We start from the raw sequence: 15,280 nt of genomic DNA, 5'->3' as shown, positions 1-15,280 counted from the left end.
TGATTTACCTAAGCAACTGACGTTCTTACTTTCAAATCTATGCTATAGTTAGCGTATGGCTGAGGTGGTGAGATAAAAGGAAGGCTGACAATGAGATGTGAGTTGTACCGTAGGATTCCTGGACCGTATGTCCATAAGCGGAACTTGATGCGACATACAGTTATTATTATACCAATCCTTGTACACTGCTCATTTGACATTCATTCATACTGACCAGTCTACTCACACCAGTTGAGAGGTGGATGGAGTACTATGGAAAATAGTATGAAGGAGTCTATTGTAGAAGGATGAGTAGGATAGAGGGGAACCGGTGGAGGGGCTATTAGGAAATACTACTGAATAAATATGAAGGTGCTAGTAAAGCTGAAGGATCTACTGCTGGCTCTTCTACTGAATGTGATGCTAGTGGTAATGCTAGAGGACCCTAAAGACCTGCTGCTAAAGATCAGGAACCTGAAACACTTGGATCTGAAGAACAAGCTCTTACTTCCTCTGACTCTACTACTCTTACTTCTGTTCATAGTGTCTATACTGGTAGTACTCATTGGCTACTGCTCTTCAATCTCCCTCGAAAACCTCTACTTCTCCTTGGTCATACTCCTTCCCTCCCTATGGTTCCTTAAACTGCTTTTGATCCTGCTGGTCCTGAAAGACTTTAAGCTCAGATTCAAGCTCTAGCTCTTGAGGATTCAATCCAAAGAACTTGTTCTGAGCATCATGGTATATATACCCTATCAACCATGGCAGGTCCACTAGTAATCATTAATATTAAAGAAAAGCCAATTGATGATAAAACTCCTAAGAAATATAAAGGAAGTATTTCCAGAGGTAGGCAGATTACTGTCACAAGGTATGGAAAGTACTCAGACTTCTTCAAATATGAACATAAAGACTCGGGTGAAAGAAGTCAACCATTCACACTAATGGCAGTAATTGATGATCAAAGCAAGAATGTAGGAGTCGGTAGAGACCATGTAACTTCAGTTTCAGCTTATTACTGGAAGCATGAGGATTCTAAGGATGGGAAACCTAAGAAGGCGCTCCTAGTTGAAGTTACCACAACGGCTAAAGGAACTAAGTATTATATCAGGGGTACTGGTAGAAACCCATGGAATCCGCTTCCTGTATTCTCAGGTTCTCAATCCAATCAACCACTCTCTGATGAGAATCTTGAGCAGAAACTGGAACATCTTAATTGCCAACTCAACAATGCAGTTGTTATAGATATTACCAGGAATAAATCTTCTCAAGGAAACAAGTACTGTTGTTACAATCATCATGGCGAAGAAAGGGTCTATGTTGAGCAAAAGACCGTTTCTTGTACAAGACATAGCTTAAGTCACCTTACATACTACGAGCATAAAGTTAATACTGGTATATGGAGGGTAGCGGCTATCAAGTACTATTATACTGTTGGTGTTAAAAGGAAGAGGATAAATATTACTGGCCTTGGGTTACCTACCAAAGAGTTGGTAAAAGTCTATGTATTTTACTCTGATAGTAGGGATCCGGTTCTCATCTATGTTCATGGTGGAGGCGCAGGTGCTACAGGTTGGTATCAGAACAAGGGTAACCACGTTTGGGAAAAAGCCCCTGATGGCCTCAAAAGTATAACACCTGACAATCTCAGTATACTTGACTGTAGCGACAAAGACTTTAAAGCACTTGCGGAGGAACTAAATCGACTTGGATGTACAGGCTTGCAACAATGTACTAGAACTCTTGATCCTGAACATCTTGGACAAAACGGTGTTCAACGTGAGGAAGTTCCAGCTGCTGACTTATCTGACCAGGTTCCTGATACAGAATCTGAGACTAAGATTCTCCTACAAGGAACTCCTGTAGCTCAAATGGCTGAAGATGCTATAGATGGTGAAAGACTAAAAATTGGTCTTGGTTCTGATACTTCTGCTTTTGAACCTCTTAAAGATCAACTTCAAGAAGCCTCAGGTCTTACTGATTGGGGTATAGAGAACATTCTTGGAGCATTTGCTGGTATTTTTACAGCATCTATTATAACTACTTTTGCATCATGGAAACTTTATAAATTCTACCAAAATTACTCTGACCCGTGGGTTAGGCAGATCTAATGAGTCTTCTTAATCATGTTTGAAAGACTAATAGCACTAATCAGCCCAATGGATCACAGTAAAACATTTTAATTGTACACTAGAATTATAATTTAAAGACCACTCATTATTCATCCTGTGGATGGAATGTTAACCACTAATGCAGTATGTTCTCCCTACCTGTGGTAGGTGGTAGAGACTCTCCCCTCTAGACTACTCTCTTGTTGGTATACTGGAATGCTAGGACTTATGCAGACTTATAACACCGAATTTGGATAGCAATAGAAAGGAATAACGTTCGTTCACTGAGATGATATCTAATTCCTGCATTTATATGGCATGATCCCTCTGGCTGTTTATGAACATCAGACACCTATCACATCTCAAAACTCGCTATACTCATATACAGGAAAAACCTCGAGTGAAAGACCAAGCCTCTTGAAGCAGAGCAAGCCAAAAAAGAATGTACAGAGCAAAGCTGAACTAAATAAAATCAAGAAACTCGCAAAACACCTCATTGAGAAGAAAAATGAAATGGTAGTTGAGTATGAAAATGTGCAAAACGGCATAGAGTCGTCTACCAATGTTAAAAGTGATGATATTTGGGCAGATGATGCAGCTGTTGGACCAGATTCTGGGAAACCCCTTGGAAAAATATCCAACATTAACCAGATTATACCTCCAGTGGAGCTTCCACATCCTGGTCAGAGTTACAATCCAGATCCATCGGATTACCTGGAACTCCTGAATAGAGTTGTAGACCAAGTTCAAGAGGATAAAAACACAAAAGTTAGCGAGAGTCTAGACACTGTCTTACATACAACATTCCCGTCGCTTAATCTTGCGGAAATTGGCTTCAAACAGAAGCAGAAACTGATCAACCTAATTGTCCAAGGAAAGACTGATGAGACTTCACTCACAAATGCACTCCAGGACGAGGATATGGGTGATGAAAATATGGAGGATGCCGATGAAAGCGACCAAGAGGAAGAGGGGAAAAGGACAAAAAAAAACAAAAAGAAGACACGCACAGATAGGAATAGGATGAAGCGTGCAAAGTTGGAGGAAAGAAAACAACTGCTTGCCAAGAATATTAAAAAGTTGGTAAACGATGTAAACCATATCAAGGTTTTACAAAAGATGGATAAGGACACAACCAAAGGTGGAATTGAAAAGGCCCGTAAATTTAAAAACTTTGTCAGAAAACTTGTGTCTGGACGTATACCAACCAGAATCTCAAATAAAAAGTTTAAGAATGACCCGCCAAAGCTTTTACTTACAGAAGAAATGTCAAGTTCACTAAAGGGACTTAATCTTGGAAATAGCAGTTCAATAGATACTATATACAAGTCGATATACAGAAGAGGCCTGCTCCCACCACCTCCGACACTTGATAACAAGTACAAGAGTTCGGTTAAGAAGAGGCTGTCATATGGCAAAAAGATTGTTAAGAGGCTGCGTGAACGTGGTGAACTATGAGATTGTTGTATGCAGTAGAGTTTTCCCAGACATTGAGCTCATAATGCAGTAAAGATGGAATCTTTAAGATGGCCATGAATGGCTATTAGCACAAAGATTCTGCTACACAGAACACGAAGGCGTATGTTTGTGTTGAAATCTCCACGGAGTTTTACTTACACGTCATAAGTCATAACGCTAATAATAAATCCGTGGTTACGTTTAGTAGTATCTTAATTCTTTCTTACATAATCGCTTCACTAGATACAATACATTCAAGATAAACCATCGGTTGTATACAAAACGAAAAAAAATTAACAAATTTGTCACAAGACAACAACCCTGTGGGTCACAAGAAAAGTGCGATTATTTTACAATTAAAATATTGATGGTAAATTTAAAACCTTTTGACCAGAGTTTTGTGTATATTCGATCGACAAAATGACAAATGATGGTATTATGAATACAATTGTATTTTTAAAAATATTCTACTCGAGACAAATTCCCTTTAATCCTATATTAAGGGTAAAACGCTCCATTAAACTGGCCGCGTAATGCAAAAGTGTATTAATTTACCAGTACCAATGCTTACCGCTCCAAATCCACCAATACTTGCTGCTTTAATTAATTTGTCAGTCGTAAATCCGATAGATTCAAAAAATTGTCTTACTTTTTCCAATGAAATAGGTAATTCTAAAGGAACAGTAGGTGAATTTTTAGGAGATGGAGATAGATTTCCATTCTCAGAATTGTTGGATTGTTCAATGTCATCTATACCATTAGTATGTCCTTCCCCTTCACGAATGTTACTATTTGCCACATTTGTTTTGTTAGGGTCACTGGGTTGGTCCTGTCCAGAATTATCTCTGCCCTCTTGAGTGATTTCTATTTTAGGGACAGTTTCTATACTGTTTGATCTTTCAACGGAGCTGGTTTTTGTCTCTGGAAAAGGAGAATTTAGACTAGAATCAGTTTCACTATCTCCTTGTTTAGGACCTTTAGCTTTACCACCAAGAGCGGGTTCACCAGAGGCTTTTCCATTATCTGAAGATGATGGATGTTCACAATTGAGTTTAAAAACTTTGCAGATCTCTAAAAGTGCCTTATTAATTTCTCCATTGGCTTCTGACTCAGGAAATTTGCTTTGCAAGGAGCTAGAATCATCTGATATCCAAGTGGTGGAGCCTCCAGAAGTCCTCTTGAACCATTTTCCGTACCCTGATCCTTTATCCACATAAATAAGCAATGGCATATTTGTGTTATTGTCACAAAAGTAGACATATACCTTCTTTATATCTGTCATTGAACTTTCAGACCATGTAAAATCTTTAGGGTCATCCCTGAACCTATGCTTATTAAAAGAGGGTTTTGGACTTGCTTGATCCCCTGTACTTTCAAGAGTATGTTCATATATACTGTATCCACTGGGTGCATTCGCGGATCCAGTATTCTTAGTGACGCGAATTCTCTCCTTATCTCTTTCACATCTGCATTTGCAACAATAGTTCTCCTTCTTAGATACGTTAGCAACAACAATGTTATTTTGCCTACAGTTAAGTTCATCAAGATGACAAGTAAGACCATTACCATCTAGATCAATCTTAGTAAAACCATCATTAAATGTGTAATACTCTGATATTCCCGTACTAATAACCAATTCTGTGATTAGTGGTTTCTTCCTTGCAGCATCGTCGGAAGAGTAGTACACATTAACCTCACTAATTTGTGTATAAACATCCCTTTTTTCAAACGAATATACACTATCACTGTATAAAGCAGATAAAATTCTCATGGAAGTATTGTCACAAAGCTTATGATTGTACCTATCAAAGCCTTTGGTAGTCCACCCGTTACATGTTACTTTGACAGTGGGAAATGTAGGCTTCTCTTCACAATCGTTTGGAGTGGATTCCCCTTGCTTGACTGAAGGATGACCACAGTAGTTCTGTTTATTATCAGCATTGATGCTTACTATCACAACATTTCTGAAGTTTTTATTGAGCTCGCATAACACTCTATTGTAGTCGGATAAATCTGCAGGGTGGATTATCTTATCAGCCTTTTCCCATCTGTTAGTGATAGTTTCACTTCGCTTAAAATAAGTCACAGTATCTGTACCGAGACCAATTATCAGTGGAAATGAATTGTGTTCATCACGTAACCAGTATACCACTTTCAGTGCCTTATAGGTTTTAAATCCAACTTTATTAAGTCCCTCTTGTTTGTTACTTCCATGATTTATAGCCTCTAATTCATAAGTAACCGACCACCAAGCATTATTTTCTGGAAATTTATGGTGGTATTGTTTGTAATTCTTAAGTGGCTCTTCCTCATTTCCTCTATCCTTTGTTTTAATCTTCGGCTCGTTTGACCTAGTGAGACCTATGGTATTTCCATTCTTCCCATAGTATGTTTTCGTGCCATTACTAACATTCTGAGAGATATCTGCAATGACGGAATACGTAATACCCATTTGTTATCACTGCAGATAGAGTAGATAATTCCCGCATCATTATAGACTCCTCAAGAGTCATTTATTTTGTAAATTCATCCATATGGTGCACAGATAAACCTCGTGATTCTCCAGAGATTAAAGAGGATAATGCGGGAATATCTATACCCAAGGACAAGTTTGCTAATTTTCCCTTGGTATAGGATTAACTCATAAGCGCAATGTTTACCCTTTATCCCCAATGATCCTACAATCTTGTGTTCCATAGGTTATATGGGACTTCTCTGTGCCTTTTCCCAGAAATACCTTTAGCGCCAAAATCGTTACTCCCTCATTCAGAGTCTGACCTGTTTATAAAATGTTCTTCCGTACCATTTATCCAGTTATTCTGGCGTGAGGAATGATCCTCAATTGAGATTTCCCAATAAGTTTCCCAGAACTTCTTCTAAATCCTTTCCATTTATGTTTCCTTTACATCTCTCCTTCCATGGTAGAATGTGGTGCGCAATGTTTTTGTCTTGATGTATGTTTTGGTATAGTAAACTTCCTAAATGTTTCAAAAAGAATTTGATTTCTGAACGATCCTACAAATATACGGCTGACCAGGTAGTTACAGGTGGTGTATAGATTATCTTTAGTTCCCTGGAAAATATCCGACATTCAGTCACCAATGGGATTTAGTATCCGTAACTATACTTTGACATTTAATGTCTATTTCCACAGTTTTTTTTCCTGGCTCATACTACATTTTCATTACCTAGTATACTACGATGTTAGATATACTGTTGTAAATCCTAACACTTGTTTTAATGTAGCACCGATGATAACTCAACCAATTCCATTCCCAGTCGTTAACACTGTATACCCTTCTTTTCTGCAAGTTTAAAGCGAGATGTGAGCATTTAAGGACCTCGTTTCGGCTGTTGGTCCAGACAAGGATGAGGTATAAACTGGCAAACCCCTATGAGTAACAAATCCTTGAGCTTATAAAACGGTCAAAGGACATCCAACTACTTCCATGGACCTTGTAACAGAGCTTCTTTCCTTTACTAGAATGGAACAACGGGTCAACCATACTACCCCTTACTTTCCTAGACAGAGGGGAGATAGCGTTTCCTATCCTACATGTTCCAGGGGCAAGAACCCCTGGCCATTCACCCTAACATTCGTGCTTGGAGCATAAATCATCCCTTGTGTATAAACGGCTACACAGACCGAGCAAAAATCGCATTTACTCGACTCCTACATTAAATATCTACGGTACAAGCTATAATACAAGTTTAATTATCATTTCTATGATAGTCACAAGAGTCACTACATTAAAACTGAGGAGCACCCGTTCCTCTGGCGCCGGTCACCACGCTGCGGGCATCAGTTTATACCATTAGGGCACCTGAGATGTTCAAAATCTACCTTATCGAGGATTATGTCACTCTAAAGGTTTCTGAATACATAAATGACAGTAACAAGATCCTCCTGGAGAAATTGGCAAACAAGTACATAGACAGGGTAAGATTCAGCCGCTCAATCTCAGACGTTTCCGCAGATTATCTTTGGAACTGGACTCTGTATACTACTGGATGACAATCTGCTAAAGTGCGAGCCTAGAATCCTCCCATCGGAGGGACAGGCCCATTACAAGACACACTTTCGACTTTTGGTCTTTTCCCCAAACATAAATCAGATCCTAAAGGGACAAATTATAGACTGTGATAGCGAATCCATCACATGTAAGTCAGTTTATGCACTATTGACGTGTTTAGTGTCCCTGGGATTCTTTAGTGACATTCGAGTAATCACTAGCACTCTGCCTCCGGAATATCGCTAGTAAGTTTTTCGCCATCATTCACCTTGCATATACCACATGCGTGCTGTTCTTGTCCTTTGAAACGCCAATAACAATTTTCCAGCGACAAGAATGCCAAGTGTTGGTCCAAGATTACGGACTCTTCTCGAAAGATTTACCGATTAAACGACATTGTAGACTTTAGAGTCGTTGATATAATATACAATCGCACGCCTGGTGAGTTGCTCTCTGCTCTTTAAACGTTACAGAACAAACTGGCAACACTACCGCAAAGCAGCTCCCCGTAATGCTAGTTATAGCCGCCCTGACAGATTAATTCCTATCGCTTCCATAATGTTGTCTATCTATTCCATAGTAGGGAGCCATTTTAGAGCTTAACCAGAGACATTTACTGCATGACTAGATAGAGCTGGTGGGCCGGAAAGCCGTAGCTGTTCCACAGCAACCCTAGCTACGTCCAATTAATCATCGGTTCCGTCATCTGCTTCTAGTGAGTGGGTCTTGGTGTATGATACATGTGCTGAATGGAGTGTATGCCTGGTTACAAGGTTACCTTTATACTGGTGTGAGTCGATGATGCGGTGAATATCCTCCAGGGTGTACAGGTCGGCGTAGAACCTAAGAATAAACATTGGTCTAGTCATTAACAAACCTGAGCGGCACATTTGGGCTCACAGTCAAGTGGATTTCCGGTCGTTCATTGTAGCTACAGAATGGGTGATTTGGTGGCAATAGACAAACCTCAGGAGCTCATAGGAATACTTGAGTTGCGGATACTTTTTGTGTATCTGCGGATTAAGAAGCATGAGCATGAGCCTTCTGCAGGTCTCCACGTTTTGTGCTCCAGGTCTGTAGCGGATGTGTACCTTTTCGATGTAAGAAAGGAGCGGCAACTTTGGGAAGATTTTGTAATTTGGCATCTTGAGCGATGCAAGGAGCCCTGCTGCTCAGGAATTTCCTCTAATTCCACCCTCCGCCCTCTTCCCACTCACTGAAACTGCGGGCTCCTTTAGTTTATATTTTCGTCGCCGTGTCATGTAGCCGAACGCTTAAGAGCCAAGAATATGTACAGAATAGTCCCAAAATGGCCTCGAATACACACAAGAAAGACACTGTGGAATCCTCTCTCGTCATTGAGCTTCATGGCACCGGAATCGACTTTTTGAGGTACAACAATGGAGAAATTGTGGATAACGTGGCGGAAACCGGGCTTGCAAAGGCACAGGAGAAAAAGCTAGACAAGACGCCCGTCAAGTTGGAGAATGAAAGGCTAAATGGGCTGGACAAGCTGCCAAATGTCCAATGGGAAAATGTCCTAACCAGGGTAGGAAGTGGACTGAATAACCCAGGCATAAACATCTGCTATATGAATGTCATTATACAGGTAATCAGCCATACACCCTTTTTATCTTCCGCGCTAATTCGATCGGGACACACAAATGTGTGCCCAAATTACACAAAACGGATACTATGTGTAATGTGTTTGCTGGAGAACCATGTGAAGGCCTCAACCTCCTCGAGAAAACCACTCAATAATCCCTTCTACCCAATCGCCCAAAAGGTCATTTGGCTCAAATTCAAGTTTGGACAGCAAGACGACGCATTCATTTTCCTCAAACACTTTCTAAATTCCTTGATAAAGTCTTGTTACTCAATTACAGCCTCTCCAGTTATGGACAATAATAGAACCAGAATGGCGATGGACAAAGAAGCAAACTCTGAAAAGGAAACAAGAGATATACTATCCACAGAAAAAATAATGTCTAGTGCGATTGGGCATTTATTTGGAGGATTCTTCAAAAATGTCATTGTTTGCGAAAAATGCAAACTCAAATCGGAAAAGGTAGAACCTTTCTTTGATATACCGGTTCACGTTAACAAAAGTAACAAACTTATTGACCTATTATCAACATTTCTGTTGCCAGAAAAATTAATTTGCGACAATAAATACTTTTGTAAAATATGCAAATCACATCAAAATGCTGATAAATCACTCTCAATATACAAATCGCCGCGCATTTTAAATATCAACTTAAAGAGGTTTAATGTAAGTTCTCATGGTTTGGAAAAATCAACAAAGGCTATCGAATTTCCGCAATCCCTCTCACTGTCACTCAAACACGAAGTTGACCGTGAAATTCGACTAAAATATCAGTTGTACGCCATTGTCTGTCATATTGGTAAATCCTTGCGAATGGGTCATTACATAACATATATTAAGGGACATCATGGGTTCTGGTACTGTTTTGATGATTCAAATGTACGCTGTGTCTCAGAATCAAAAGTATTTTCACAAAAAAATGATGTCTACCTTTTATTTTATTCTATTGTCAATGAGGATGTTTTAAATTGTGACACCAAGCTTAACAAGTTTTCTCAAACCAACACCTTTAGCACAGCTAGTGGTGAAAAGGAACATATGGCCACACCCGAACATGTAAAGCAGGATCATGTGGTTAAAAAGGGTAAAAGAGAAAAACCAAGTATTCTTACAGGACACAGAATGTTTAGTGGGCACCGCTTGGTCACAATGATGATATTATCGCAATTTTTAACCTCTAAAAAAAAAACAGGTGTTGCTCGTCTGCACACCAGAATGTCACACAAAAAAACAGCTTTAAAGGAACCGCTCAATAGTCAAAATTCTGGTATTACATCCCTGAGTACTAGTACCACAGAAAGTAAAACAATTTCAACTGTCAAGGGAGAACATGAGCGCGTTGCAGGGAATGCACAAAAACGTCAAGACAATAAAAAGAGAATGGCAACTCTGGAACCTCGTCCAGGTCCACTAATAATCGACCAATGCGATCTAGAGACATGGTCAGACGCTGAAGAGGCTGAAAATTACAACCAACTCCTGGAAAAAATTCATCCTTCCCTGAAGCAACGTGACCAAGAAGATATCGAGTACGACCGTGGCAAGCTCAAAAAGGTCAAGACGAACAAGGAACATCAATACGGGGACTTTAAACTTGTAAAGCACAAGTCTGGCGTCGCAGTAGCGACACGGCAAAAGGATCTCTTTGACAATGCCACCTACAACCCTATCAAGAGAAGAAAAAACAACAAATACAAAAGACCAAGGTAAAGAAACATCAGTAATCTGATGTCTGTAAAACCTTTTACCCTCCCTTTCATGTGTTTGTTTGTTACCATTCCTTCCGTCATTACAAGTTTCTTCCTGGTGTGGGATTTTCTTCATTCACACACAACGTAAATTCTTCTTCCACGTATACATTTTGGTATTCAACAGTCCTTTGGCAAAATAACGGCAAATGGTACCAGAAAAGGGTGTGATATGCGAAATACGCGCAGGCAAGTGTAACTATAAGGATAACGTCGTAAGTCCTGACGAAAGAAAGGGCTGTCTACGTCTATATCGCGTAAGTTTACTACATGTTATTGGCAAACGTCTATACACACGCCCTTAGGGAGACGACTGTCTCTTGTCTTCACAGTGGCTCACACGGGAAGATAACAAAATTGAGGTACGCACTCTTGACCAACTCTCATCTCGTAGGATAACCATTACGTGTTCGATGATGCCTACCTTGAAAGGATAGACCGCTGTGATACCGGAGAAGTCTACGTATTGAGGTTCACCAATAGTCCACTCAAGCTCCTCTACTGGATGCAGGAAACGAATCTTACGACAATCAAGGTTTGTCTACTTGTGGTAACCACATATAAATCCTCAGAACTTTGTGGAAACATTCAATTTGAACACTGGATCGAATGATAAAAAGGTGGCAGTAAAGCCAGAAACAAGTGCGCAGGAGTAAATGTTTGCACTTGAGCATTATCTTAAACTTGTACCATACCTGTACATGTCACTGTATGGCGTCTAAATGGCTCTGGAAATGCGGTACTATTAATCATATTTAGGAGTTTCTACGAATAGACAAAAGAGTGGAGCAGAGATTCCCCTTTATGGCATAGGTATGTGGACTATTCAGACATCAAGTTCTGTTTTATAGCCATTCAAAATCATGCTTGGCATAGCAAGGGATATGAATGCAAAACGGGAGGAAAGGATGAGGCGCCATAAGATTCGTCAAAACAGGTCTGTAACAAAGTTCAACTATACCACATTTGTAGGAGCCTGAAGAAGCCGTTCTCTTCTAGTGGATCCTGCGAATCGTAGTGACCTAATCTACAAAATTTGCATGCATAACTGTCTGGCCATATATATACCATAATTACTAGGGATGAAGGAATGGACTCGGTGGAAGTTGATGATTGGATAGACGAACTTATTTCTACTGACGTGAGTGTTGATTGTACTACTGAAGACTGTGTTGATAGTTGTTCATCTTGTTCTGTGGATACTTTCTCTGACAGTGAGCTAGTTGTGAGGGAGGATGAATGTATGGATGAGTAGGGAGTAGGTAAGAGACTCTTATGGATCTCAGAGTTTTGAAGAATTTTAAAATAGAGCAAAGAATGAATGTCTGTAGAGGTGGATATACGCAATAAATGCAGAAATAGATGTACGTGTCCATGGAAGAACTCAGGCCTTATAACTACTAAAACGGGTTCACTAAAAGATGCTACAGATTATGGATATTGTACTCATGAGAAAGTTGCTGGGCAAGGTATCAATGGACTCACGTACAATAGAACACATCTTCAAATAGAAGATGAGAAAACTGGATCACCAAAAATTTTTAAGGAGGAACACTCTAGACTAGATTTTGTTACCGTCTATTATCACATCTATGACAGAAATGCACATGTTATAAAAGCTCCTCTTTTCCTCAGGGTTAAGGATCATGCTGGAGCAGAATATAAATGGTATGAGAACGTTAGTACTAATGAAGATAACAAGACATGGAGGAAGATTAATAAGACCAGTGGTTTCCCTACGGATGATCCAGGAAAAGGTGGGAGTGAATTTAGGGAAAACCTTGATAGAGTTACCTGCTCTCTACACAACATTCACAGAGTTGAGATTTCCAGGAATGGGCAATCTGATCCGTACGGATGCCCTATTTGTAAAAAGGCTAAAGTTATTGTTAAACCAGGAGTCTCTGTTAACGGAATTTACACTAGGTTTGAACATATTCCAATGGATGATGGAAAATACTATCTTTCACACGGGAACAATCTGGTGAAATATAAAGAATCAAGTAAACACAATTCCAAATTCCTCTCAGTTAAAAAGGGTGATACTCTCTCAGTATACTACTGGGAAGGTGATGAAAAGCGTACGAATCCACTTATAATAGAACTTAAACGCGCAGATGGAGGTGGTTCTAACTGGTATGCGAGTGATCTACAGTATAAGGATAAAAATTATAAGTGGATAAAGCTGAAACAAGATGAGACTGCTAATTTCTCCCGGTATGGAGAAGAGCTTAAGGCAAAATTGGACTACCTTAGTTGTACAGTTAATAGTGCTGTTAGGATTAAGTTAGGACGAGACTCTGGTTGTCATGATTCTAGGGATAGTAACCATAAAAGTACAATTAGCACTCGTCATAATGGCATATTTAACAGATCTCCTTTCATTTCTGCATATGAATATACACCGAGTAAAGAGTCTGGTGGGAAGTCATTTTCCGTGGCAGAGGTCCTACTTCAGGGTGAAAGACAAAAGAGTGAATCTGGTAATCTATTCTTAAAGGATGTTACCAAGCTTTCTTCATATGCTTCGTTTTGTGATCCAACTAACCCATTTATCATACGTGTGGAATACAGTGATTGTAATGAATGGTACCAGAGGAATTCTGATGATAAAAACACATGGGAGAAGAAGCATGACCTGTCAGACCAAATTGAACAGATTTTTGCCAATGTTAAGAAAAAACTTAATATAACGCCATGTCCTCCTGCTAAAATTCCTCCACAGGAGGGTATCCAGATAAATATAACAGAACAACCAGAAAATGATACACTTGATGGCACCTACGTTTCGTCTAGTTCTGGGAATCTTTTGATCCTCATCTCCAAGGATGTTAAAACTCTTCCACATGGATTCTTTAGGGTTACTCATCAGACGACTGCAGTAGCATCTTTTAAGCTAAGTAAGACACTCAGTAACAATGGAGACCAGATAGGAAAAGGAGGAGGACCATCCATACCTAATGTGCAGTATGTATCTGTTTACTTTTGGGATGGAGAACCTAGTAAACCAATCCTACTTGGAATTAAGCAGGGTGGAAATCTTAAGTACTATAGCAGAAGTAGTGGAACAACTTCTTGGATACAAGGTAATAATGACAAGTTTAAAAAACTTGTGCACATGCTGGATGATAAAAACTGTCAAAGGAATAATGCTATCCCCTTTGACATAAAAGAACCTACAAAAGATCATGCTGATGGAAATTCTAATTGTCTAAAGATTAGAAAGATCACAGGTCCTACATCTTCACAACTTCCAGGAGGTGACTACGCTGTTAGGGAATACGCAATCAGTGGAGATGCAAGAATGTCGAGAGTTACATTTGATGGTATATATACCAATATAGGTGCCACTAAAGATACCGTAAATAAGGCTGTAGTATATTACTGGAAGAATGATCCAAATATATCCAGTAGAGCTATACCTCTTCTTGTAGGATTTGTCAAAAATGGTCTAATAGACTGGTACGAAAATGATGGAATAGGATCACAAAATCTATATTGGAAGCCTATTGATGGAAATGAAGCAAAAAAGTTTTATGAAGCAGATATTCCACAACCATCTCTTACGGAAAAGCTTGATGAAGTAAGTTGCAGGATCCACCGGACAGTTAAGATTGATATATCTAAGAATAGTGGAAGATCATATTGTCACAGCAGGTGTATACCCACCAGAATAAAGGTAGTCTCTACTGGGAAAACTATTTCAGGATACATAGGTTATGATCATATTGCAATCAAAGGTCAGACCTTTACGGTAACCTCTATAATAAAAAATGATCGAAAAGAAAATATCAACCTACCGTACCCTCTAAAAAATGTCAAGAAAGTCGCTGTCTACTCTCCAGTATGTAGCGAAGGCGTTCCAGTTATACACATTGGATATAAACAGAGTACGTATGATACATGGCTTAAAAATGAAAAGGGGCAATGGACGCAGTTTAACCTAAGTAATCACCAAAACTATCTGCTTACATGTCAAGAAGCTCGGGGGTCATTTATCACTAAAAGTAATCCATCAATACCCTCTGGAGATGATTTTAGTGCTAGTGAAGCTGAAGAAGGCCTTGGTGGAGAAACTGACTCTTATCTAGAACCTACTCCTACTCCTCAAACTGAAGCTAATGAAGGTGAAGCTCAATATCTACTAGCCTCAGCCCCTTCTGCTCCTGAAACTTCTCAAAATGATTCTCCTCCAAACTCTAATCAAGATATTATTAAGACTACCATCTCTGTAGCTACGGGCATTCTTACAACTTCTGCCTTGGCTTGTTTTGCTGGATGGAAACTTTATAATCGCTTTAAAGGAGATCCATGGGTACGACAAATTTGAGACTCTATGGACTCTCCAGTAGGGAGACTAGGGAA

The 15,280-nt window shown here is 39.5% G+C and overlaps 8 protein-coding genes across 8 annotated transcripts; 6 read left to right on the top strand and 2 right to left on the bottom strand.

The window, feature by feature from the left end:
- Positions 1-740: 740 nt before the first annotated feature.
- On the top strand, positions 741-2,090 carry BEWA_020700 (hypothetical protein; the record flags this gene model as incomplete). The annotated part of the gene is made up of 1 exon (XM_004828832.1): positions 741-2,090. One exon carries the CDS (start codon positions 741-743, stop codon positions 2,088-2,090), a length of 1,350 nt encoding a protein of 449 aa, XP_004828889.1.
- Positions 2,091-2,408: 318 nt separating this feature from the next.
- BEWA_020690 (hypothetical protein) lies at positions 2,409-3,548 on the top strand (the record flags this gene model as incomplete). Its single annotated transcript, XM_004828831.1, has 1 exon — positions 2,409-3,548. The coding sequence occupies one exon, from the start codon at positions 2,409-2,411 to the stop codon at positions 3,546-3,548; it is 1,140 nt and encodes a 379-aa protein (XP_004828888.1).
- Positions 3,549-4,065: 517 nt separating this feature from the next.
- Positions 4,066-6,000, bottom strand: BEWA_020680 (hypothetical protein; the record flags this gene model as incomplete). The annotated part of the gene is made up of 1 exon (XM_004828830.1): positions 4,066-6,000. One exon carries the CDS (start codon positions 5,998-6,000, stop codon positions 4,066-4,068), a length of 1,935 nt encoding a protein of 644 aa, XP_004828887.1.
- Positions 6,001-7,377: 1,377 nt separating this feature from the next.
- Positions 7,378-8,102, top strand: BEWA_020670 (hypothetical protein; the record flags this gene model as incomplete). The annotated part of the gene is made up of 5 exons (XM_004828829.1): positions 7,378-7,488; positions 7,526-7,709; positions 7,743-7,806; positions 7,890-8,002; positions 8,035-8,102. 5 exons carry the CDS (start codon positions 7,378-7,380, stop codon positions 8,100-8,102), a joined length of 540 nt encoding a protein of 179 aa, XP_004828886.1.
- Positions 7,798-8,748, bottom strand: BEWA_020660 (hypothetical protein). Its single transcript, XM_004828828.1, has 4 exons — positions 8,528-8,748; positions 8,439-8,492; positions 8,340-8,404; positions 7,798-8,306 (listed from the first exon to the last, which is right to left on the bottom strand). The coding sequence occupies exons 1-4, from the start codon at positions 8,704-8,706 to the stop codon at positions 8,248-8,250; spliced, it is 357 nt and encodes a 118-aa protein (XP_004828885.1). The 5' UTR covers positions 8,707-8,748; the 3' UTR covers positions 7,798-8,247.
- Positions 8,749-8,870: 122 nt separating this feature from the next.
- Positions 8,871-10,877, top strand: BEWA_020650 (Ubiquitin carboxyl-terminal hydrolase family member protein; the record flags this gene model as incomplete). The annotated part of the gene is made up of 1 exon (XM_004828827.1): positions 8,871-10,877. The coding sequence occupies one exon, from the start codon at positions 8,871-8,873 to the stop codon at positions 10,875-10,877; it is 2,007 nt and encodes a 668-aa protein (XP_004828884.1).
- Positions 10,878-11,064: 187 nt separating this feature from the next.
- On the top strand, positions 11,065-11,571 carry BEWA_020640 (hypothetical protein; the record flags this gene model as incomplete). The annotated part of the gene is made up of 4 exons (XM_004828826.1): positions 11,065-11,172; positions 11,221-11,277; positions 11,310-11,450; positions 11,488-11,571. The coding sequence occupies 4 exons, from the start codon at positions 11,065-11,067 to the stop codon at positions 11,569-11,571; spliced, it is 390 nt and encodes a 129-aa protein (XP_004828883.1).
- Positions 11,572-12,236: 665 nt separating this feature from the next.
- On the top strand, positions 12,237-15,245 carry BEWA_020630 (hypothetical protein; the record flags this gene model as incomplete). The annotated part of the gene is made up of 1 exon (XM_004828825.1): positions 12,237-15,245. One exon carries the CDS (start codon positions 12,237-12,239, stop codon positions 15,243-15,245), a length of 3,009 nt encoding a protein of 1,002 aa, XP_004828882.1.
- Positions 15,246-15,280: the final 35 nt, after the last annotated feature.

This window comes from Theileria equi, chromosome 1 (assembly GCF_000342415.1).
Source record: "Theileria equi strain WA chromosome 1, complete sequence".
In the NCBI taxonomy this organism is placed as follows: Eukaryota; Apicomplexa; class Aconoidasida; order Piroplasmida; family Theileriidae; genus Theileria; species Theileria equi.
The sequence above is the reverse complement of the archived record's forward strand: the minus strand, read 5'-3'. Positions and strand labels throughout refer to the sequence as shown.

Bases quoted from the DNA above. Each gene is read 5' to 3' on its own strand.
- BEWA_020660 (XM_004828828.1), bottom strand. From the start codon at position 8,706: ATGCCAAATTACAAAATCTTCCCAAAGTTGCCGCTCCTTTCTTACATC. The intron at 8,493-8,527 runs GTTTGTCTATTG...CCCATTCTGTAG, and splicing joins TATTCCTATGAGCTCCTGAG to CTACAATGAACGACCGGAAA. The intron at 8,307-8,339 runs GTAACCTTGTAA...CACTCCATTCAG, and splicing joins CGACTCACACCAGTATAAAG to CACATGTATCATACACCAAG.